General features: G+C 34.8%; 2 protein-coding genes and 1 non-coding gene across 9 annotated transcripts in view; 1 reads left to right on the top strand and 2 right to left on the bottom strand.

The window, feature by feature from the left end:
• Nucleotides 1–27,061, top strand: part of LOC138709044 (RING finger protein 145-like) — a 71,827-nt gene that overhangs the window by 2,283 nt on the left and 42,483 nt on the right. The window lies entirely within an intron of this gene.
• LOC138709046 (uncharacterized) lies at nucleotides 421–26,010 on the bottom strand. 4 transcript variants are annotated; one of them, XM_069839538.1, is made up of 9 exons: nucleotides 25,814–25,905; nucleotides 17,601–17,691; nucleotides 15,181–15,382; nucleotides 11,833–11,953; nucleotides 10,864–10,968; nucleotides 9,832–9,952; nucleotides 8,216–8,399; nucleotides 5,989–6,275; nucleotides 421–638 (listed from the first exon to the last, which is right to left on the bottom strand). In XM_069839538.1, exons 2-8 carry the CDS (start codon nucleotides 17,665–17,667, stop codon nucleotides 5,993–5,995), a joined length of 1,083 nt encoding a protein of 360 aa, XP_069695639.1. In that variant the 5' UTR covers nucleotides 17,668–17,691; nucleotides 25,814–25,905; the 3' UTR covers nucleotides 421–638; nucleotides 5,989–5,992. The 4 variants fall into 4 exon arrangements, with proteins under 4 accessions (XP_069695639.1, XP_069695638.1, XP_069695640.1 ...); XM_069839537.1 differs by having other exon boundaries at nucleotides 25,726–25,865; XM_069839539.1 differs by lacking the exon at nucleotides 15,181–15,382 and adding an exon at nucleotides 21,897–21,956 and having other exon boundaries at nucleotides 25,814–25,850.
• Nucleotides 1,753–1,824, bottom strand: TRNAY-GUA (transfer RNA tyrosine (anticodon GUA)). Its single transcript has one exon. It is a non-coding gene; the product is annotated as a tRNA-Tyr (tRNA).

Raw genomic sequence — 27,061 nt, 5'->3', positions numbered from 1 at the left:
CTCTTTTAACAGGCAATAGTTGCTTATCCCTTCTCAAGTAACTTCCGATGCTGTATTGCATCTCATCTGAAACTGAGAGGGATGTAGAGAGTGTTGGTGGATTGATAAAAAGGAAAGGGAATACTTCGAGAAAAATCCTCTGCAACATCTGCTTTGTTCACAAATTCCATTACGACCTGGCCAGGGACCGAACCTGGGCCATCTGGATGTAAAACCAGCATAGAGTAGCCTATTACAATATCACATTTTCATAGTATGATTTTATTCAAGAGCCGAAAGACGATAAGAATATGTTTTATATTGAAACTTGTTGTGTTATTTTTACATTTTATAAATTTATGTTCATAGTAAATGAAGGTAATGTCAGGCACTAAAGGAAGTATTTGCTACAAAAATAAACCAATGCTTTTAATAAATATATATCTATATATTTATGCATTTTAATAATATGTTTAGCACTAAATACAACTTAAAATATATATAATTTTTCACAATTACAACATTGTATAATAAAATATTAGTGTACAATTTAGTAAACACATACAAGGTACACTAAAATATCAAGTGTTAAAGCTGGCTAGAAGGCTCAACGCGAAGTGCAGCACAGGACATCAGAATCCATTCATTCCTTTCCAAAGCTGAAAGATATGCATTCAATTAATTAATTTTTATTACTATAAAGTGAATACCTACGGTTTTTTTTTCTAATGGAGGGTACGTGACTGTTCGTCACTCATCCATATGAAGCCTGATGTGTAGACCAATTTACTGACAGTCATTGCCCAGGGTGCCATAGGAGGCTGGTCTACGCTACGATGAGCTGAGATGATGATGGAGATTTGTTGGAATGCCACAGGGAAAACCTCTGTGTTACTTGGACCATGGACTTGCCCAACTTACTTACAAATGGCTTTTAAGGGACCCGCAGGTTCATTGCCGCCCTCACATAAGCCTGCCATCGGTCCCTATCCTGTGCAAGATTAATCCAATCTCTATCATCATATTCTACCTCCCTCAAATCCATTTTAATATTATCCTGCCATGTACGTCTCGGCCTCCCCAAAAGTCTTTTCCCTCTGGTCTGCCAACTAACACTCTAACACATGGATACCATCCCATTGTGGAATCCTGGGAAACGAGAATGTGGATGCTTTAGCAAAGAAGGGCAGCACTGCTACTTACAGGCCTGTTACTAAATCTACGTATTACTCTGTGAAAAGATTTATTAAATCTACATACTTAGACTTCAACAAACAAAATTTGATAACACAATCTCAAGGGAAAAAATGGAACTCTCTGCATCAAAATCCACAGTTAATTCCCGATTTACCACGAAAATCGTCTGTAGCTGCATTTAGATTGGCAACAGGCCATGATTGTTTGGCCAAACACCTGCATAGAATTGGAATATATCAGTCCCATAACTGCCCATTGTGCAACTCAAACCAAGAAATGGATTCGGAACACCTCAAAATCTGTGCTTCAGTGGCTGGCCATGATAATATCTTTGAAAAATATTGGAGTGCAAGAGGTCAAATGACTTTATTGTCAAACGCCTGGCATTAGAAAACAACAACAACACTCTATATGCATTTCTGAATTCGCCCATACGTGCTACATGCCCTGCCCATCTCAAACGTCTGAATTTAATGTTCCTAATTATGACAGATGAAGTATACAATGTGTGCAGTTCTGCTTTGTGTAGCTTTCTCCATTCTACAATGAAAGAGTAATGGAACGGAGAAAAATTCTCTCCGGCGCCGGGATTTGAACCCGGGTTTTCAGCTCTACATGCTGACGCTTTATCCACTAAGCCACACCGGATTCCACCCCGGCGTCGGAAGAATCGTCTCAGTTTTAAGTTCCAACTCTTGGGTTCCCTCTAGTGGCCGCCCTGTGCACTACGTCATAGATATCTATGAACCTAGGACCGAAGTCCACACATGTGCTGAGGTGCACTCGTAATGAGTGACTAGTTGGCCGGGATCAGACGGAATAAGCGCCGTCTTAAATCACGAAGTGATTCACGCATATCATATATATTATTATAATGTACCAAAGTACATATGATATTTCCATGCAGATATTCTGCGTCATCATACAATGAAAGAGTAATGGAACGAAGAAAAATTCTCTCCTGTAACTTCATCCCTCTTAGCCCCAAATATTTTCCTAAGAACCTTATTCTCAAACACCCTTAATCTCTGTTCCTCTCTCAAAGTGAGAGTCCAAGTTTCACAACCATACAGACTTGCCCAACACAATTCTTAAATCAGGGTACACTGGGGATCGAATGCGGGTCCACAGCATTTTAGCCACTGGACCACCATTGTAGCTTGAATAATACTACTGGTACTTAAATTGTTTTTAATTTAATTCTTTATTCAAATTATTAAAATATTGTATTGAATTTCTTGATACAGAACTTCATTATCACATATTGGTGAGTAATGTGGCTAGGATCTTAACTTTTACTACCGGTACCTACGTCTTTTTTATTTAGGCACGCTGACTGGAAAGAAAGCATTTTGTTAATTATGTACTCATCTTACAAATACTGCTGGAAGTCTTGTCTTTTGCTTGTGTACACTGCTGATGGACGAAAAGTAAGTGTATGCATGATTTCATAAGATTCTGTGACATCTCATACAGCACATAAATCTAGGGCTGTTTTATTTTATGTCGACGTCCGAGTTTGGGATTCATCACAACATGAAGTTTTATTCACCTGATTGAGGATTGGCCACTGTCATCTGACACATGGCCATCTCCTACGTGGCAAACCTCAATCGGAGTGTGAGATATGCCATGTACCAGTTATGGTCGAGCATATTTCATTGCATTGCAGGAAATATGACCGTGACTGTCGACAATATGCAATTCGGCTGACTCTGTGTGATGCTCTTGCAAATGATTTTAATTGTGCAAATGCAGTTCTGAGATTTTTATCGAATACAGGATGCAGTGGCGGCTCGTGATAAAATATTGTGTGTGTTCACAATTTTGTGTTCCAAAATCGAAGAGAGTTTGAAATCTTACGTTTAGCTTAATATGAAATGTCATGATTCCAATATTTCACTACCGAAAAAACCGTATATAAATTCAAAACAACATGTAATAATAATAATAGTAATAATAATAATAATAATAATAATGAAACCCAGTCTTTTTATTTCCAATTTTTCCTCGTAAGCCAGTTTACCCAGTTCTTTACTGTTAAAAATTACTACATATCACAGTGCTGTTATTTACAAAAGCGTGTGTTCAGTAATATATTTTGATTCACAACACACTGATACACTACAGCCTATACCAGTACTGTAATCCCATTCGCATAGATTGATTACTATAAATACATGCCAGTAAATATTATTCTTAAATAATATACACCATCATACAGATATTTAAATTCATACTACCATCACATTCATCCAGCACGTCTTTGAAAGCCAAACTATGCTATTATGCTGACACTGAAGTATAGTAATTCACAAACTACACTCTCGTAGCAGCACTGTACACACATCCACATAAAGTAAAAGTTCCGACAGTGCTGACAACTACAGGCTAAAATACAGACTATTAAATTTCCGCCTCGAAATATAGCACGTGAACGATAGGCATCGATGCACCTGACATCTGTAGGATAGATTCACTGTTCACTTAACGCTTTGTGCTCTTGATGAGTCATAAGCGGCCAGCCAAAGACAATTTTCTCCTGCGCATGCGTGAAATTCCTGTAACCTTCTTGAAAAGAGCACGGCTTGTACGTGAACGGATGTTGCCAATTTTACATAAGAAATTTATGCAAGATGTGGGAAGTTTAAAATACTCGATTCTGATATTATACATCACCATTACGTCAATATGGTATTATGGGTAAATAATAAAACTAGTCGTGCATTAATGGAAACAAAGTGTTCACGTGCTCTTGTGTTCTTATTGATGCACCACCACCGACAGGACATGACAGGGTGATTTAGTTTCCATTGGCCCTTTTTGATTATGCTCCGGACCCTTGCATCCGAAGGTTACATTTGTTTTTTACATACCTGACATTTCGGACCTTTTACATCCGAATATTTTATAAAATTTTATTGTTTTGAAATGTGTTATACAATTTGTCTCTGATGGCCTTTTTTTTAGTATTTTATTGGTTCGTTTCGAATACTACCTAGGGTCTGAGATCTGGTCACTTTTATGAATTTTATGAATCATCTTGTTGATACTGCATTTGTGTACCTCGTTTTTACCGTGACAACGTTTTTTAATTATTTTTAGCATTCTGCATATTGTATTGTTTGTGTCTTTGTTTTGTGAAGAATTTTAGATAAGGGCGCAAGTAGCCATAGTAGCTGGCACGCCCTTTTTAAACCCCACTAACTAACTAACTAGAAGTGTAAAACAGCTAGTCCGATATTTAATTGCTGTTTCTTAGAAACTAAGGATTACAGAAAAAAAAACAGATTTAAGTTAGTTGGAAAACAACGAAGATGACAACACGGTAATCCAGTGGTGATACTATATATCATCTTTGGTTCCTGCATGCAAGCTAACACGAAAAATAGCAAACAACCTAATATGTTGTTGTTGTTGTTTTCTAATGCCAGGTGTTTGACAATAAAGTCATTTGACCTCTTGCACTCCAATATTTTTCAAAGATATCATGACCAGGCACTGAAGCACAGATTTTGAGGTGTTCCGAATCCATTTCTTGGTTTGAGTTGCACAATGGACAGTTAGGGGACTGATATATTCCAATTCTATGCAGGTGTTTGGCCAAACAATCATGGCCTGTTGCCAATCTAAATGCAGCTACAGACGATTTTCGTGGTAAATCGGGAATTAACTGTGGATTTTGATGCAGAGAGTTCCATTTTTTCCCTTGGGATTGTGTTATCAAATTTTGTTTGTTGAAGTCTAAGTGTGTAGATTTAATAAATCTTTTTCCAGAGTAATACGTAGATTTAGTAACAGGTCTATAAGTAGCAGTGCTGCCCTTCTTTGCTAAAGCATCCGCATTCTCGTTTCCCAGGATTCCACAATGGGATGATATCCATTGTAATACAATTATTTTATTGAGTGGTATTAATTGAGAGAGCATTTTAGTTATTTCTGCTGTTTGAGATGAAGGTGTGTGTTTAGAGATGATTAATAGAATAGCTGCTTTGGAGTCTGACAATATAACTGCATTTTTAAATTTACTGATGTGGCATATAAGATTCCTGAGACTTTCACTTATTGCAATGATTTCTCCGTCAAAACTTGTTGTTCCATACCCAAGAGATCTATAAAGTGAGAAGAGACAGCACGTAACACCTGCACCAGCACCTTGTTCTCTGGAGATCAAGGATCCGTCAGTGTATAAATGAAGCCAGTTTTGTGGAGGGTATATAATATTAATTGTCTCTAAAGACAATTGTTTTAGTATTTCAGCGTTTACTTCTGATTTCAGTATTTCTTCTGTTAAATTTAGATTATATTCCATATTTAATAGAGTTAAAGGGTTTGGTTTAATTTGTAGATTTTCTTTTAAATTCGGGATATTGAAATCCAGCATGATAGCTAACAAAGCAGCATTTTCAGCAAGCATGCAGAACTGCCATCAGCGCTCCCAGCATGCAATCCATCACAGAAACAAGCACCATAGGAATCGGGCTTAAGTGGTAAATTACGTAATTGACTAATTTCCACTTCATATCAGTCATCTTCAGAACTACTCAGGTCCTTGTTTCTTCTGGCTTCTTCAGTTGTTTTGCTGGGGGGGGGGGGGGGATGCATTTGTGTTTGATAGTATGGAGTCAAATAGTGTGTGTGTTCTGAAATTTAGTTATATGTTGTGGATGTGTTTTTGTGTGTATGTATATTTCGTACTATTCTAGTGTGTTTAATTTCTGGTGTTATTTTTTTTAATCCATTCGCAAATGAGTTTTCTATGTTATCAGAAACCGAATCTTGCTTAGTAAATAAAATCAGAATGATACTTACATCTTTAAGTGGATTGTATGCCTACAAGAGGCCATCTACAGAGGGGACAAATTTTGCAATTCACTGTTAGAGACCTCTTGAGACATTCGCCATGGAAGATATGGCCACAAGTAGTAGCAGTGGCGGTACAAGGCTGGATGTGTTCCAAGCAGATTGAGCATGGACCTGACCAGTCACGTCCTTGCCGATCAACTGTTGGATATTGTCGACGGTGCTCCAGTTGGTTTCCCATTGGTGGCCAGTACCACTCAAACGTGTGCAGAAGGAATACATACACGTTGGAGTACCTAAAAGAACAGTTTCATTATTTCAGGTATTTTATTTGATTAGGTCTACCTGTAGAATAAAAAGTTCTTGGGTAGGTTAGGGTTAAGACACTGATCTTTCGTTTCAAAGGCAATTCATGAATGATGCAAATATCTTGAAACAGTTTAAGTTTTGGCATATTTTCTCACTTAGGATGCTTGAGGTATGCCAAGTAATGGGCAAGAGTTACAGCCTCGTGGAAGCACCTCAGTACTATTTGTTTATATGGTTGCAAAGCTGCGTCATTACAGAGTGATATGAAGATTGACAAACCATCAAGAATGCTTCATTGCTCTGCCTGACATTTGTGGATACTGAGTTCAGGTGGGAGCACAGTGAACACACCTCTTTGTAGATGCCAACGTTGTTTAAAATTATTTTAAGAATATCTTCATCAATGTCATTTTCATGCTCTTATATTATTTTTCCAAGATATACAAGCTGTCTGTTGCATCGAGTTTCTCCTGGAAAATGAGGCTTGCATGAATTTTTACATTCCTTTAACCAATCAAAAGGATGCTAGTGATTACAGAAATACTTTTAAACTTCACTAACATGTTTCACATGATGGCTCACTTTTTTAATTATTTTTTCACCAACTGAATTCAGATAATACATGCAGTCATAGGATATTAAAAAAGTTTTGCTTAAATTCTTATGTTGGTTGAGTGGAAGAGAAGGTCTTATGGCCTTAACTCTGCCATTAAAAATAAATCTATTAAATAAAATATTTTTCATCTGCAATGTTTTCCTCATGATTTTCGTCATGGTATCATTTTATCGGACGCAAAATTTACAAACTGCTAGTAAAATTTCTCTTCTTCTTCTTCTTCTTCTTCTTCTTCTTCTTCTTCTTCTTCTACTATAGCTTTTTTTTTTTTTTGACTGAATCCAAACTATATTTGTTGAACTTGAAATTTGTACCTGTGTCAATGATGGAAAGAAAGTAGGATCTCTTTCCAGTTGACAAAATATTTGCAATGACTGGATCATCATGTAAGTTGTTACTTGCATTATTCACTTTCTAATATCTTAATTCTTCAGAGTTTCTCTGTTCTTCTCTTCGTAAGTTGAGTCAATGAAGGATCTTTCCAATTGTTTTTGGTTTGGTGGTGTATAGCCACAGTCTAGTATATACTGTCACGAAGCTCAATACGTAGTAAATATGCATCCATAGATAGTTGCTAACCACTAGGATTGCTAATATCGCCTCATTACAGACAATGCGAAATAGTACCAGCACAGTCTATTGTTCCAAGCAACCTCACAACTGAAGCTTCGTGACTGTATATACTAGACTGTGGTATAACCTCGTCTCAACTGCTTCATCGTCTTTAAAAGGAATGATGCTCTGCAACACTAAAGAGCATGTTGCAACCATAAAAGAATCTTGCTATGACTTTATTGATGAATTTTTTAAAGCTATCTGGTATTCCCACTGCAATAGATTTTATTTGTAGTTGTGTTTTTGCTGTCGACCCAATAGAACTGACATATATGCAATATGAAGTAGAACTTTCCATGTTAAGGCATCTTGGAGGATTTAAACATCAGATATTTTTGTACTTTTTCTGTTGTCATTTACAGGTATTTCTGAATTGGAGTCCAAAGAGGATAAGTGTTATGTTGTATTATCAACAGTAACACTTTGTTTACTTATTTTAGTGCATGCTATCCAATGGGTTTTCATTCTAGGAGCTTCGAACTCACTCTGTGAGATTATTAAATCTTACGAACTCTCAGAACTGGGTTAACAGTGTTAGATATTATGGGATATACAAACAGCCAGTAGGCTGATATACATAGGATGTCACCCCAAATAAAATGTAAGTATAGAAATCTACATTGCTCTTTGAATAATTGTCTACCAAACTGATGAAAGTAAACAAACATGCATTCTTGGAAGTATAGGCTTACATACCATACCCACATACAGAGCTGCCATGCTGCTCGATTTGGGAGAGCTGCAAGAGTGAGGAGAGTGGAAAGAAGGGCTGAGAAAATTCTGGTCAGAATGGGCACCCAGAATTCTTCCACACCTCCCAGAACTGAAAATTTCCAGCTGCGTATAGTGGCTACTGGCCATGAATCTTCCCCTGGAACTCCTATAATAAACAAAACAGAAATTCTTCGATAGTATTTTATTAGGTAGTAAAGTTAATCCAAAACTTTTATAGTGTACTATGTGTCTGTCATGTACAGGATCCAGCAGGAAAATGGGCAATTATAAATATACAGTTATAAACTTCTGAATACATGGTACAACACTGAAAGGGTATCTGTTGGATACAGGGGGGAGAGCCATTAATCCTTCCCATTGAAGGCTTTAAGGAACCAACCTGGACAAATACCCAACGTCCCATCCCTACCTTCCCGTGGTGCAGCTGTTAGTAAGCATAATTTTACAAGGTGAACTAAAGGGAGGGGCTACTCATCAACTAGCACTGGTCAGCTTGATGAGTTAATGACTGAATTTGGTATAATTTTCCTCTATTCAATACCTAATTCCCTCATTACCCTTTCCTATCCAGTCCTCTGACTGAACTCTTACTTTCTTCAACCCCGACGGCATTAGAGCATTCGAGGCCTAGGGGTTCATTTCCCTTTCCTTCCTCCTCTTTCTACTTTTCTGTTCCTAGTGCTGACCTGCTATGGCACTAAAATCGTCCTCCAGTGGCTTAAGGAGGGAAAGCTGGTGATCAACAAGATCTCCTAGCTAGGTCCAATGGACCCGTCGACCAACAGCAGGTGTGGTCCTCCAGACATTCTGGGGGTTGTGTGTGAATGAAGTAGCCACCAAAACGTTAAAATATGGTGTTCACTTAAATCGGCTACAACTTGCCATTTAACCACTCCAATATGAAATGAGTACCATTAAGGTAAAATTATCCGGAGGTAAAATAGTCCCCCAATCGGATCTCCGGGCAGGGACTACTTTAATGGTACAGAATCTTGCCCATTGTGCAACTCAAACCAAGAAATGGATTCGGAACACCTCAAAATCTGTGCTTCAGTGGCTTGCCATAACAATATCTTTGAAAAATATTGGAGTGCAAGAGGTCAAATGATTTTATTGTCAAACGCCTGGCATTAGAAAACAACAACAACACACTGAAATTTTCACCTGACAGAAAAATATATTATTCTAATGTACTGTATGTTTATGTTCCTATCTCGATAGTAAAATTTGTTATACGATATCACCTAAAGTTTTGGAGAAAATTTATTTACTTACTTTTACATGCGCAGCAGTGTGCTCTTGGCACAGCAGACCACATGTTTTACATGTGTTGCAGATAGTCCCAACGAAATATCTTATCTGTATAACTTGAATTTGAATTGAATTTAATGGAGGGGGGCACTATGGCCCAGCACTGCGACCTGTTAAGATCTATTGCGTAACCCTCTGGTGATGCATTCCCAAACCCATACTGACTGACCACACTAGCAGAATCTACTTAGTGACCATATCTGGAGACATTGATAGCAAATCAACCAGATACATGAATTTGTGATTAGGTTATATTATAGACTTACCTGCGAACTTAATAAGTAACAAATAGGCAGCTGTCAGCACAGTATAACTCCAATTAGTTGAGAGAACATTGAGAGAGAGGGAAGCAGCAATCACAAAGAATAATGTTTTCCAAGCCTTTCTCTGAAAAAAAATTATAACAAGAGTATAAGAGTACGTATTTAGTGTGCTACTGTTATACAATTAAAGATTTGAATTAATTCATTTTTTATCCATCTTGATTTCCATACTTAATTAGGGAAGGGATCCTCTAAGTGTTGTAGATTTATTTATGCAGTTCTCGTGGATAATGAACCACATTGGAGGCATGCTACAGTTGGAAGTCATGTCAGCAGTGTATTTTATTTTGTCTTTTATAATGACACAATGTTAATGTAACAAGGAATATATTTCTCGCTCTACAGATTTTAACACTTTCAGTGCGAAATCCTTTATACAACTAGGCCTACATCACCTCAGCTACATAACTAAACTGCAATATACATGTGAAATATTGTGGCTTTGTGCTGGTGTGACATCAGCCAATTACTTTCTCTTGGCCCAGGCTCTGTATTTATAGTACTTTTCTTATACTTCGTATAATGAGAAAGAAAAATTAATTTTATAAATAGGCTGGATAAAAACAAACTTATAAGTCAGTCTTGCACAATATTTGTTACATTAGAATGTTTAAATAGATTATAATTTCCAGTCGTCATTTACACAACAGTAAATGTACAGATGTAACACTGTGTGAATTACAATACAGCATTTTAATTCTGCTTGAAGCATTGTTATGTAATAATTAATATTAGATTACCGGTATATTATGTAACGTCCTCTGTTGTCATTTACAGTAGATAAGTAAATGTTCTTTGAAATAAGGCAGAAAGGGGGTTCTGTCCTTCATTTACTGCATATAGAAAAATTCTGTCTCTGAATGAGAAGGTTCCAGAAAAATTCACAGGTAATTTCTCGCCAATAATGCTAAAATGCCGTTGGAGGGCTGTGAAAACTATTGTAATAATAGTAATATTATATGATGAATAGGTTACCTTGAGAAGTGACATTAGTAGACTCAGGTTAACATATAGACCGACCACATACATCAAACCCATTTTTGGACACAATATCATCTTCGCAAGAAAACAAAACAGCAGCTGTAAACAAATAATAATATGACTATTATATTATAAATTCTAGTGTAGTCTTAAATCTTCAAGCTCTAATAGTGAACATGCACTATAGCCTATTTTATTTTAAATAGATTCCTAATTAGAAGGAAAAGGTACATGGTTTGATCAAAATGCCTATTTACTGCAAATAATCAATAATTTTCGAATGTAGGCTTTCACGGCCAGCGTCAATTAGGTTAGAGTTTTCCGAGCTAATAGGCCATGGTCTACTGGTTTACTGTACCATGGCCTATTAGCCCGGAAAACCCTAACCTCAATCAAGAATTTTGTTTTTCTTTTCTGTGAGAAATCTGAAACTTATACTTTTCATTTCTGTTTAGACTGGTTTGTTGTATTGTTAGTTGGATAGCGATTATTCATTATGCCTGTATGAATGTTGAAGGAATGCATTCCTAACCTACTCGTATTATGAATAGATTCATTTATGGTAGTTTCCTTTGTAAAATGGAATGACTACTTCATGTCAGTGACACGGTAAGCATTGATATTTTGATGTTCATAAGAAATTCTGGAGGACTTGTATAAAAGCACCAGCTATGAAACAGGCTAAATTAAGCATTGAGGGGTCACAGCCTGTCTTTGAAAACTCATAGGCCTATCACTAAATAGAGTTTATATATGATGACATGGATATCACTGATGCAAGATTTTTGGGTTTTGTAGAATGTAAATTGAAAAATAAATATTTTTATAGCTATGTGTCAGTTGCATGATTAGAGTCGGACATGTAACTTCGAAACAATGAATGTCGAAATCTTAAATCATATTGCAGAAAGTTAATTTCCATCTTTATATTTTTGTGATGTGTGAGAAATGAATATATATTACCTGAATTATGATGGTGTTAAGGTTCACAAATTGTTTCTGCAGTTTGAGTAGTGACTTCTCAAAGCGTATATACATCTTGGCTTTGAATACATCTCCATGCATCAGTCCCATAAACACCCAGCTGAAACATTTCCGTGCGACATGTGATAAGATATTCTGTAAATGTTGCATTAGACCTGTGTACACTGTATTCCTTCATAAAACGTAATTTTAAAATATGTAAAATAATAACTAATAATAATAATAATAATAATAATAATAATATAATAATAATAATAATAATGATAATTATAATGCCTCAACTGTGAACAATGACGAATGAAGCAGATGCAAAACTTGCTCTGAGACCATTGAACACATTACATTAGGGTCATTCCATGTCAAATCAACCATTTCTGATTTTTTTTTACCCTGCTATTCCATTTTTTGGTATTTGTATGTACCCATGGTGTACAAAAATATTATGAATTCTAGGCATTTTTAACTGTAATATATATATTTTTTTGTTTTGAGTCGTCAAAGAAGTGCTATCATTATGTTTCCTTTTTACATGTTGCATCCAATTCAATCTGTAGTCCTGAATAACTTTCAAAATTGACTGCATATGTAATGCTTTCAAGATGTCAAAGTTTCTGTTATGATCTAATCTGAAAGTGAATATATACCGGTACAGTAGTTGTTTTTAACATTGTCGCATCTCTGGTGTTGTGTCAATCCTGCATTCTAATTTTCGTAGTCCAAGCCTCACTTCATACATTAGTAATTATCGTGGTAAAGTTTTATAAATTTTCAACGGAGTATGCTTTTGCATTGGAAAGGGTTTAAAATTGAATTCATAATTCCCCATAATCGTTATAAGTTTGTATATTTTCATAGACATTTTAACAACCTAAATAATCAAAAAATTAATTTGTTGAAGAATTGGTGACGCAAATTTTACTTTAACATGGTGTTTTCCAAATAGAGCATAGTCATAACTTTGGTTTCGTCTATAGATATCTCCAAATTAAATTAAGTGACCTTGTTACTTGTTATAGGCCTAAATAACTGTAGAAGGCATGCTGGAGTTCGTCTTCTGTTTAGGTAATAAGAATTTGGTCATAACCAAAATTTCGAACATCATTGATCATTATTTCTGCATGAGATCTTAATCTCCAATGCTCTATTAACATATTCATATGAATAATAAAGAAAAATGGCGAGAGGTTGCAGCCTTATGTTACAACTCTGTTTATCTGTTTCCATTGAAAATATATGGTTTAATTTTTTTTACAAATATGTGGTTATTATAGTTCTTACAGATTGTGACAATTGTTTGTCCTAATTTTGAATTATAAATATTATATAATTTTTCTTTAACCAATTTGGCATATATATATTTTGCAGCCAGAATCGAGAAGACAGATGCTTTCATAATTGTCACATTTTATTTGTCTCCATTTTTTATAGGACAATATTATTGCTTTTTGCCAGCTGCCAGCCTCCTTGCCAAAATTGATTGAGAAAGTGAAGTGAACGATATTTAAATGTATCTCCATTATATTGAAATACTTTCATATTGAAACCATCTTCTTGTGAATATTATTTTTATCACCACCACCACCACCACCATCATCATCATCATCATCAGAGAACGGAATTTAGGCAAAAACCTATTTTTTTCCTTGATACAGGCTTGAAATATAATATTTACATTTTTCATGGAAATATAAGTATAAATAAAGGGGTATTATAGTGCCTGAAAATGCCTGTTTGGCGTTAGTGCATATTTTTAGTTTTTTTTTTTTTTTAATTTTCGCATAATTTTTCGTAACTGTTTACTGTTTTTCTTAACATCCTGTACTATTTACATTCCAAGACACATAACAACTCCTTCCTAGCAGTGAACAACACAATAGAGAATACTCCGGATCACCCCTTCTCATTCTTACAATCTTTCAATCCTAAAATTCCAACTTTCAGTCAGCCTGGGTAGCGTAGTCGGTACAGCTCTGGCCTTCTGTGCTCGAGGTTGCGGTTTCAATTCCGGCTCATGTCAATGGCATTAAAGTCTGCTTAAATGCGACAAGCTCATGTCAGTAGATTTACTGGCATGTAAAAGAACTCCTGAGGGACAAATTATTATTATTGTTATTATTATTATTATTATTATTATTATTATTATTATATCATCTTCCTCTGTCTGTCAGCAATTTAACACAAACTCGCTGGGTTGTACCCGAATAAGCATTCTCTTACATTCCAAGACAGATAACCCCTTCCTTTTTTCTCACCATTTTTAAATACAGCAGTGAGTGACACAATAACCACAGTAGGTGCTGATCTTCTATTGTGAAGCAAACTATGGAAATGTGATTAGTGAATGAAAAACACTAACTCAAAGACAGAATGTCTTCATTTTGTGTATGCATATGTACCGGTACCCTTGTAAAATGTGAAATGTGTGAAAATTTCTTTTAATCATAGAATTTTGCATTAAATAAATGTTGAATCTTATATTAGTGACATTATTTAAAAAAAAGCCTATTTTTTATTTTATAGAGCCTAAATAAAGGAGTTTAAGAGCCTATTTTAGACGCCTAAAATGCCACTTTTTAGGGCCTAAAATTCCGCTCTCTAATCATCATCATCATCATCATCAAGCGTAGGCGTAAATTGTCTATTCCTCTTCTCTCAAGATGGAAATTGGTCCTTTCATCTAGTCTTTCGTTTGCTTCTGTTCATCTTTCTGTTGGTCTATTCCAATGCCTACCATGGAATTCATCCAAGTGACATTCCGATGTTTCCAATTTTTCCGATAATCCTGAATTTTATTTACAATATTGGAAGTTCCTAATTTCTCACAGGTGTTCTCGTTTTTCTATTTGTCTAATTATGCGGTTCCATCTAATGCTCTCAAGTATCTCATTTTAGCTGCTTCTGGTTTTTGTAGCACCCAAATTTCACTCCCGAAATAGAGTGCTTCTTTGCTGGGGTAGATATTGTATAATTTCAATTTTTTAAATATTTTTGCAATTTTAAATCAGTTTCACTTTTATGTCCGAAATTAATGTTCCAAAATGCTGAAATTCTCTTGCTTGCATGATCATTTTCCCATTCAGTTAAATTTTTAGTCTTTGAAGTGCTGTACATTGTGCAGGAAAGAACTTTTTTACAATGCAAACAGTTCTTACTTTTCATGAATTAAGAAAAATTCAGAACGGAGAACCTTAATTTATTCTTCTTGCAACTTCGTGCACAACATTCAATTTTTCTTTTGCATCTAAAAAGACTTGAATGAGTCACTATTAATTCGTTACTTTAACAGTTTAACATATGTTACATTACATATTAATGTATAAGAATTACCTAAGTCCCCAAATCCTGGTATAAGATACAATGGCTTTCACCTTATCTTCAACAGGGATAATGCCCATCACAGCTGGTATCACCATCACAACATAGAGCATTGCCATCTTGCTGGACACTCCCATGGACATAAAAATCCCATATGCCACCGTCACAAAGCAGCATAATGCACTGATTACTCCACGATACTTGCTAGGGTAGACTACATGAACATAAATAAAATTCAGTTGTACATATGAGTCAAATGGCACTTTTTACAAATTATACACTGTGTCCGTAAAGCCATGGTGCAGTTTTGAACAGTCACACAAAAGCAATGAAACAAGATAGAAATGTGAAACCTTCACCAAATGAAAGAAAATCTCTCCAAGTTTGCATACCTGTTCAGTACAGTTCGATGTGGCTTCCGTTTGTTGCTCTACACACATCTAAATGATATTCTAATTAATTCTATGCACAACTAAGGACATCAGGTGTAACAGAGTGACTAGCGTCTCTGATTCGCTCTTTTAAATGGTCAATATTGTTGATACAAACAGTGTACACACGTTGCTTGACATAACCCCAAAAGTAAAAGTCTAAAGGCGTTAGGTCTGGCGATTGTGGTGGCCATGCCTTCCATCCATCCCTTCCTATCCACCGCTGGGGAAATGTTGTATCCACAAACTCGCGAACAATGTTGACATAGTGTTTAGTGATGAGCACCATTTTGTTGAAAGATGACACCTTCACATACATCTTTAATTTGTGGCATTGCATATGATTGCAATATGTCAAGGTAGTTGTTTGATGTCACAGTTTACTCCGTAAAGAAATATGGGCCTATAATTTTATCACACAATCTTGTGTAAGAATTGTTTATCATTGTCCATCTGATCAAACATCTGTACAGCAAACTCAAATCGTTTGGGTTTATTGGTTGAGTGGATAGCGTATAACTGCAGTTTGTAACCCATAAAATGGAGACGTTTCTTTAAAACTTTATGAACTGTAGTCTTCTTCAGGACTAGATTTTGAACACAGGTACGCACCGATTTCTTGAGGCTCTTTAGGTAACTATCCCATATAGCTTCAACAGACCTGTCACTAATTGAAGGCCTACCTATGTTTTTGGACCAAAAAGCTGCCAGTTTCCTTCAGTTGCTTATCCCACCAGTGAATGTTATTTTTATGTGGTGGCTCTTCATTGTACACGCAACAACATTCATGGCGAACACGTGTTATGGATTAAATTTTGCAAGCCACAGGACGCATTAAACTTTGCACTGTCTACATCTTGACTAAATGGTGTGATTCGCTTCATTGTTGTGTTGCGTCGCATCATTACCTGCGCGTGCATAAAATTGAAATTTATGCTTCAAAAACTTTTTGATATACTCTTCAATGTATCGTAAGTTTTATCCTTCGGTTTCGTTTAGCCATTATAAGTGTTCAAAACTGCACCATGATTTTACGGACACAGTGTATTTGAGAACTCGCAAGTTATGTTGTTCCTTAATTTTTTTAGTATGACAGGGAAAATCTGTATAAATTACATGAAGTGATTTGTATCAATAGATTAAACTACATAGACTGATAAACCTACTGACTGACTAATAATTATTGATTCACTGACCAAGCAACCAACTGACCAACCAACCAACCAACCAACCAATCAACTGACCGACCAACCAACTGACTTACTAACTGACTAACAATTGATGACTGACCAATCTATCAACAGATTAAATGACTGATCAACCAACCAATTGATATCTGACATGGACTGTATAGCAGGAGAAGGTTATAATAAGCTATTGCCACTAACAATCTACCAACACTTTTGTACTACGATATCTAAAGATTACCTAGGTATTGCAACTATTGCATCTGTTTACTATATGGATCATTTGAAAAATTCGTGGTGCCAACATGGGAAATTAAAAAGTAAAATATTGATATCCCTCAAAATACCATTTGTAAAGCAACAGAATCATAATTACAAATTTATTATCATCAATTGCTTAGGCCTACTTAAGGATTGACTTGGTATATGAAGTAGATTTGCTGAACAGAATGCAACATTTGCATATGATATCAACACAAAATATGTTAAAGCATGTATAAATAAAACTTAACAAAAAAATGCAACATTGTCAGAATGCAACAATGCCAGAAACTTGTATACAAGTCTATTGACAGCTAATAAATGAATACTGAAATATTGAATCTATTTCTGTCCACTTCTTATTACTATTTGTCATCAAGTCTTAGCCAAAATAGCTTTGTACAAACTACTAGGTATTATTTAAATATTACATAATTTAATGAGAAAGGGTATTGTTTCATATAAACAAAATAACATCACAGAAATATTAAATGTTTTGTTGCCAATTATTCTATTTCCAATCATGACATTTTGTACTGTGTTTCTCACTCACCTGGTTGTGTTGAAAATGAGGAAGCAACAAACACTAAAGGCAACAGTGTAGCTTCTAGAAACTGCATTGTCGAAATTGCTGATGGTTCTTACTGAAAAAAAAACGCGATTATGTATAAGAAACCAATTAAATTCTGAAATATATTATTTCCTTATAGATGTAGGGATAACTTAATTTTCTTACAACCTAAGCTGTTGTTCATTAGATCTTTTCATATGCAAAAAGTAATAAAATGTCGTGTCAACCCCCACATCAAGGAAGCTTCATCTTGTCATCTGCTGTTAGGTCGAGAAATGATAGTCTATATTCTTCACAGATAAATAAGACTTAATAACAAAACAATTATTATATTGTATTGCATTCTATTTATATACATTTCGTACATCACTTCACAGCTAGAATATGAAACATCTCAAAAAGATCTTAATAGTATTACAAAGTCTTAATTAATAGCCACAGTCTAGTTGAAATATATATAGTACGATACAAGAGGTTAGTATTGATATTTAATACTTACTTACTTACAAATGGCTTTTAAGGAACCCGAAGGTTCATTGCCGCCCTCACATAAGCCCGCCAGCGGTCCCTATCCTGTGCAAGATTAATCCAGTCTCTATCATCATACCCCACCTCCCTCAAATCCATTTTAATATTATCCTCCCATCTACGTCTCGGCCTCCCTAAAGGTCTTTTTCCCTCCGGTCTCCCAACTAACACTCTATATGCATTTCTGGATTCGCCCATACGTGCTACATGCCCTGCCCATCTCAAACGTCTGGATTTCAAGTTCCTAATTATGTCAGGTGAAGAATACAATGCGTGCAGTTCTGTGTTGTGTAACTTTCTCCATTCTCCTGTAACTTCATCCCGCTTAGCCCCAAATATTTCCTAAGCACCTTATTCTCAAACACCCTTAACCTATGTTCCTCTCTCAGAGTGAGAGTCCAAGTTTCACAGCCATATAGAACAACCGGTAATATAACTGTTTTATAAATTCTAACTTTCAGATTTTTGGACAGCAGACTGGATGATAAGAGCTTCTCAACCGAATAATAACAGGCATTTCCCATATTTATTCTGCGTTTAATTTCCTCCCGAGTGTCATTTACATTTGTTACTGTTGCTCCAAGATATTTGAATTTTTCCACCTCTTCGAAGGATAAATCTCCAATATTTATATTTCCATTTCGTACAATATTCCCGTCACGAGACATAATCATATACTTTGTCTTTTCGGGATTTACTTCCAAACCGATCGCTTTACTTGCTTCAAGTAAAATTTCCGTGTTTTCCCTAACCGTTTGTGTATTTTCTCCTAACATATTCACGTCATCTGCATAGACAAGAAGCTGATGTAGCCCGTTCAATTCCAAACCCTGCCTGTTATCCTGAACTTTCCTAATGGCATATTCTAAAGCGAAGTTAAAAAGTAAAGGTGATAGTGCATCTCCCTGCTTTAGCCCGCAGTGAATTGGAAAAGGATCAGATAGAAACTGACCTATACGGACTCTGCTGTATGTTTCACTGAGACACATTTTAATTAATCGAACTAGTTTCTTGGGAATACCAAATTCAATAAGAATATCATATAATACTTCCCTCTTAACCGAGTCATATGCCTTTTTGAAATCTATGAATAACTGATGTACTGTACCCTTATACTCCCATTTTTTCTCCATTATCTGCCGAATACAAAAAATCTGATCAATAGTCGATCTATTACGCCGAAAACCGCACTGATGATCCCCAATAATTTCATCTACGTACGGAGTTAATCTCCTCAAAAGAATATTGGACAAAATTTTGTACGACGTCAACAAAAGTGATATTCCTCGAAAGTTACCACAGTTCGTTTTGTCCCCCTTTTTAAAAATAGGTACAATTATGGACTCCTTCCATTGTTCTGGTACAATTTCCTTTTCCCAAATAGCAAGTACAAGTTTATAAATTTCGCTATATAATGCACTTCCACCCTCTTGTATTAATTCTGCTGGAATTTGATCGATACCTGGAGACTTGTACTTTTTCAGATTTTCTATCGCAATTTCGACTTCTGAAATTGTGGGTTCGGGTATAAATGGCTCAGCAGTTTGTATTTCAATATCGTCCCGATCATTTCTATTTGGCCTATGTACATTTAGTAGTTGCGCAAAATAGTTTTTCCATCTGTTTAGGATTGATGAAGAGTCTGCAAGCAAGTCACCATTCTCATCCTTGATCACATTTACCCTTGACTGATATCCGTTCTTAAATTCCTTTATACCCTTATATAAATCTCGAATGTTTTTATTCTTACTATTTGTTTCTACCTCATTCAGTTTTTCCTTCAAGTAACCTCTCTTTTTATTCCTAAGTGTACGACTTGCTTCCCGTCTTTCATTGAAATAATTATCTCTATTCTCCTCAACTGGATCCTGTAAGAATTTCAATTTTGCCTGTTTCCTTCTTTCTACTACCATGCAACAATCTTCATCAAACCACGGTTTCTTTTTCTTAGTTTCATAATAACCTATGCTCTGCTCAGCTGCAATTTTGATACTATCTCTGATATTTTCCCACACGCTATTAACATCTAATTCTTTCTTAACTTCGTCGGAACTTTCTAAAGTGGCAAACCTATTCGAAATTTCGACCTGATAATTTTGCTTAGCTTCCTCGTCCTTTAATTTCAAAATATTGAATTTAGTAATATTAACTTGTTGCTCTACTCGCTTGGCTACTGATAATCTTTCTCTTAATTCTCCAATCACCAAATAATGGTCAGAATTACAGTCTGCACCTCTGAAAGTTCGAATATCTACTATACTAGTATGTCTCCGTTTATCTATCAAGACGTGATCTATTTGGTTGTGTGTCAATCCATCTGGAGAAGTCCAAGTATATTTATGTATATCCTTATGGGGGAATGTTGTACTTTTGACAATTAAATTTTTCGATGTGGCAAAGTTGACTAATCTAACTCCATTGTCACTACTAATTGCGTGTAGGCTCTCTTTTCCAATAGTTGGTCTAAAAATATCCTCCCGTCCTACTTTAGCGTTGAAATCCCCCAATAAAATTTTCATATGATATCTAGGGAACTGATCAAAAGTATGTTCCAATTCCTCATAGAAGCTATCCTTTATATAGTCGTCTTTCTCTTCTGTAGGGGCGTGAGCATTTATAACTATGATGTCGCACCATCTACCCTTAAGTACTAAATATGATAACCTGTCACTGATAAATTCGACCTTTTTTACTGCTGATTTTATTCTTTTATGTACAAAGAATCCTGTTCCTAATTGGTGATTATTGTTTCCTTCCCCGTAATACAACAAGTAATCTCCTATTTGTGATATGCCATTCCCATCTAACCTAACCTCTTGTACTCCCACAAAGTTGATATTTAATATAAGACAGAAATATTCATGCAGCATTGTTCAATGTCATAAATTCATCTACTGAATAGATGGCGTGAGAAATTAGGTACTGGTACTTCTTTAATTTGGCCTTAATTAATGTTATGTTTTGAGTTTGATTTTTTACATCAGTGGGGATGCTATTAAATGCCTTCACAGATGTGAAAAATCGATGTCATGAAGATGGCAGAATTTTCTTATTATATGTAATGCGTGTTTTGCAACATTTCAGTTTTGTATTATGCTATCAATGATAGTCGTCTTTGTAATTGTATTTTCTTGGCATTTACAAGTCATGCGAAAATGAAATCACATACTCTATATTTATACATTATACACAAAAGACTTAGACTGTAATCTCAAAAAATGAAAAATGTTTGGCTTCATTTATAAATGCCACGTTTTCAGTAGATGTTTGTAATTAATTTTGTTCAAATTCCCATATATAGCTCATTCATATGAAGTCAGTTATCTTATTTTCTGGGTGTATAAAAATGTCTTTTGTAACAATTCACAAAACAAAAAGTTAATCCTCTTTTATTTGGTGCATAGTATTTGACTTCATCTATGAATGATAGCTTTAGAAAAACTATAAACAGGAGTATCTTTGCTAGTATGAGAACTGAATCACGCCTTCATTACCGGTACCTCTGAAATGGCCACCCCGAAGTCCCAATCTGACATCCTGTGATAATGCGTTATGGGTACATGTCAAACAGAAAGTCATCCAGAATCATTATGAGACAAGTGAGGAACTCAAAGATGCTGTTTGGAATGCATTTGCTTCCATCACTCCAGCAATGCTGCGCAAAATTTCACATCGTTTCTGAAGGCAAATAATACTGTGCTATGAAAATAATGGTGTGCACACAGATCCCCTGGAGTAAATGGTGGTTACCTGTCGTATTTACATGTCTCTTCATACACATGCTGTTGGAAGAACAATTCACACGGATTTCTACAATATAAAGGAGGGTTAATGAGACTTTCAAAACACTCTGACATAATGAATTTTTTGTTTGCAATTCAGGAAACGAATTTGGGTACATATAAATACGTAGTGTCATTCACATTATGACACAGGAACTGAATTGTTTTGAAGTAAAACGTAAACTGAGAAAATATAATTTCGTATTTACTTGTGTAATTGACGCACTTTTTTCCATAATTTTTGTATTAAAATCCAGAGTGCGTATTATTACTTACAAATGGCATTTAAGGAACCCCGCAGGTTCATTGCCACCCTCAAATAAGCCTGCCATTGGTCCGTATCCTGAGCAAGATTAATCCAGTCTCTGTCATCATATCCCACCTACCTCAAATCCATTTTAATATTATCCTCCCATCTACATCTCGGCCTCCCAAAGGTCTTTTTCCCTCCGGTCTCCCAACTAACACTCTATATGCATTTCTGGATTCGTTCATACGTGCTACATGCTCTGCCCATCTCAAACGTCTGGATTAATGTTCCTAATTATGTCAGATGAAGAATACAATGCGTGCAATTATGCATTGTGTAACTTTCTCCATTCTCCTTTAACTTCATTCCTCTTAGCCCCAAATATTTTCCTAAAAACCTTATTCTCAAAAACTCTCTCTCAAAGTGAGAGTCCAAGTTTCACAACCATATAGAACAACCGGTAATACAGTATAACTGTTTTATAAATTCTAACTTTCAGATTTTTTGACAAAAGTTTCTCAACCGAATAATAATAGGCATTTCCCATATTTATTCTGCATTTAACTTCCTCCCGAGTGTCATTTATATTTGTTACTGTTGCTCCAAGATATTTGAATTATTCCACCTCTTCGAAGGATAAATCTCCAAGAGTGCGTATTATATGCGAGGAAAAAATTTAATTACTTTTAGCTTGAAATTTGCCGAGTAACTTGTATATTTATACTTTTTGGGTTCATTATAAAGCAACACAATAATCACAGAACACAAGTGAAGCAAGCAACACTATAAGACACTGACTGAACACTATAAGAGACAACAATCGACATTAATGCTGCTCATAGCATGTTGAAAGTTTTTAAACTGAATTATTAAAAAGAACCAATCACAATCCAATTTGCATTTTAAAAAGAGCCAATCGTAATAAATTAACTCTTTGTTTTAAAAAATTTAAACATGAGAAGTACATCCAACATTACTATTGTATATTACCACAGGTAACATTTTAAAATGTAATGCGTACATTATGGGGGGATTTTTCCCCAACATCTGTCAAAAATTGGGGTGCGTACATTATATGATGGCGTCTATTATGCGAGTAAATACGGTATGTATGTTAACTTAATAACATTGATTCTTTATGCATTGTGATAAATGATAATATATTACATTTCAGAACAAATAATTTTAAGAAAATGAAAACACTGTAAGTACTTTCGAACGCTACACGTCAGACTTTTTGCGCAACTAAGTCCGAAAACAGTTTATGTACAACATTCACACCCATTATACACTTCTTGAATGACACTAAGCAGTAGCGTGAACATTAAAGAACACACATTTAGGTTTTAAAATCTAATTATTATGATATGGAATAACCCGTTCCCTCTAATCCATGAATATTTCGTCTTTGAACTGAAGATAGTTTTCTGTAAACTTAAATATAAAATTCAAACCAAGTATTTCACTATGACACCACACAACGAAATACTTTTATCCTGTATTTTCAGGGGTAAACTTCAGTTTACATGCATTTAAAGAATGAATGTGGAGAGGGACATAATTACGTGATTGTTAAATATATAGCCGTCTCTAATTAATGAAGGTTAATGAAACTACAAAATAAAAACACTGAAACTGGTACTTATAATCTAATATTCTAAGTACTGGATTTTTTAAGTACTAACCACTAAAATTTGATATTCAGTTCTTATGATTTTTTTCCTTGCAAAAAAGGAAAATCACTGTTCAAAGCACACTGCAAAACCAACTTTTTATTAAATTTCAGATTCCTACAGTAGGCTAATTAATCTATTATATTTTTCAGTGTTTATTAAATGTGAAAAAGCATGAAAGTAACCATATGATTAGAAAGGAAATTCACACATATAACACCACGAGCCAATGATTGTTTGATATACCCTATTAGAGGTTAAGTAAATCTCAAAATAGTTTTAAAATTGTATAATAAGCTTGACGATAGTGTGAAAAAACTGAATATTATTGTTTTTAAGCGTATTGGCTAATTTCTCAGTCATTTTGTAACAAATGAATATTTTGAATTCAAAATAGTACAATTTTAATAAATTCCCTTGTATTGTAATGTGGATTTTATTTTGTATAGGATGATGTCTATTGCAATTATTGTAATTGCATAATGACTGAAATGGAAACTATTAGATTCTCTTGCTTTGTCCACTATAATATGAAACGTAAGAGAAATTAGGAAATTCCTACGAAATACTTGTTTCGAAAGTTGTAGACTAGTAGAAATCAGGGCCTGATTTATAATTTCAGAGGCTCAGAGCATAATTTTCTTCATGAGATCCCTTCTTTTCATATAAAATGACTAGGCCTGTCTCATTTTACTTTAAATTCTGTCACCTTCTCCTTTCATCACGTATTTAATTCTCTATATTTAGGAGTTTCAAAGGAATGTTCATTTTTCCTAGATTCTGGTTTAGGCTTATACAAAAAATACCTTGACTCTCCACAATTTAGTAGCTTTTGCGGATTGTTGTCTCTGTATGTCAACATCTTCATTATTCTATGTTAAAATATTCTTAACTTTTTGAAACTGGAGTTCTCTGTGTGTAAAGGAGAGTTATTCCTAGTAACTTCTGAAGAAACATCTTGCTCAATGATCAGCATTGTTTTTCCTGTTGTTGAATTTAAATATCTTTCCGTTTTCTTTTATAACACCTAACTCAAATTTGCTTGGGAATTCCATTTTTAATTTTGGATATTCCTATAAAACTCTTTAACACTACTACTACACACCGATACTAACAAAAATTAGGTAACCTGCCAGGAATACAAGCACTAACTCTTGGTTTAACATTCGATACAATGAGAACTGACAATGTTGACTTCGGCTGCTGAATTATTAATTTTATTGTTTAAATAGGCGTATTGTTACACTGTTACAATTCGAATAATCTGTACAAGGTAGCCAACTTTTACAAGTTGAATACATTAAACTCTGCAAACTCACTCTAAAATTAAAATAATGAAGTGATTTTTAATGCGTTTTCTAACATCAATAATTACGTAATTACTTATTTCCTCAATTCTGATTTCAGTTGGCAGAGTTGTCTATTTCATTTGCGTAATTCATTTAAAAAAAAAGGCTTGTTCCTAGATTTTGAGGCCCCCAGAATCATGAGATCCTGAGCAGAGGCACCATAGGTTCCTGCCTAAATCAGGTCCTGGTAGAAATTACTTATACAACAATAACTGTAAATTACAACTAAAACCAAACTACGACTTAAATGGGCGACTGAAATATCTGCTTTCAATATGTCGTCCTTAAAAAGAAAAGCATGTACCCGTAATTGCGTCCTAAAACTACTTGTATCAACAACACATTTCTAACACAATTACGTAATCTTGTGATGAATATGACAGTGAGACACAAAAACAGTAGGCCTGCATGTTATTTAAATTGGAACGAATGATGATGATGATAATAATAATAATAATAATAATAATAATAATAATAATAATAATAATATATTCGCACTCGATGAAGGGACACAGAAATACGCACTATTTCTATAAAAAATGTCTATAGTAATTTGCAGCACATTGCACCAATTCACAGGATAAACGAAATAAAAATATCTAATTTTCCACACCAGCAACCACTAGCGGATCCATATACTTAAAACTACATAATTCCGATTTCTGTAAACAATTCTGTCACTGAACAAAACTCTGCTGATAATACAACTTGCCTGGACATATATTTCACTATGGCAGTAAGTAGCTGAGTCACTTATAACTCGCATATTAAATGGACTCATTTAAAAACAATACAAACACTTAAACAGTGCAAGGTACAAGAAGAAGGAATGCGCAGTATGAAAACGAAAATAACATAGAAGTGATCATACTGATTGGCTTCATGACGTATTGAATATTCATTTGTCTTGTCATATTTTCTTTTTCGTTTTTTATTCTGGTCACGAGAGTTTATAGTAAGAACGTCCAATTGAGTGAATTTGTAAATACTACTTTTAAACGTTGTCATAATATGACAGAAAATAAAAATAAAACATTCGTACAGCAGGCTGCGTTTGTTTCGCTGCTTGGAGTGCGGAGTTTAACATGGACATATTAAATTTATGCTTGCTATGTAGTTCATAATTGTAGTAGTAGTAGTAGTATTGTCCGCGAAACTTATCTGGGCAGTTAAAAGAGAGACGCGCGGAGTGTAGAGAGATCACTTCTAGCGGAAGGGAGGAAGGAGAGGGGAGGACAGTCTTACGAGACGGGTAAAATACATTTGCTTGCTTAGTGTGATCGAAGAGTTCGATGTACTTACAGTTGTGTATTATTATCATTATTATTATTGTTATTATTATTATTATTATTATTAATGTTACTTTACGATATATTTATTAATATTATACGATGTTCTAATAGAACATTTTCATGAATATCCTTATAAAATCTTTGAAACGTGATTTTTTCACAGCCATCCAATTTTTAGCAAATTTTAACGCATGTTTAATTTTGTAAAATAAAAAATGCTTGTCTCATTATTACATCTACAAAATAACAGTTATTTGTATATGATAGCTAAGACACTTAACATAACAGGAAAATTCATGGAAAGAATCAAATGTAATGAAATATATGTAATTTTATTTTAAAGTTCAAGGGGGGGGGTGTTAAAACCCGGTAACCCCCCCCCCTTACGTACGCCTCTGTAACAGACCTATTGCTCTTTTACTTAGAAGACTTTATGTATCGCGTTTGAAACATAATTTTTTCACAGCCATCCAATTTTTAGCAAATTTTAACGCATGTTTAATTTTGTAAAATAAAAAATGCTTGTCTCATTATTACATCTACAAAATAACAGTTATTTGTATATGATA

Source organism: Periplaneta americana, chromosome 11, assembly GCF_040183065.1.
Source record: "Periplaneta americana isolate PAMFEO1 chromosome 11, P.americana_PAMFEO1_priV1, whole genome shotgun sequence".
Classification (NCBI taxonomy): Eukaryota; Metazoa; Arthropoda; class Insecta; order Blattodea; family Blattidae; genus Periplaneta; species Periplaneta americana.
The sequence above is the reverse complement of the archived record's forward strand: the minus strand, read 5'-3'. Positions and strand labels throughout refer to the sequence as shown.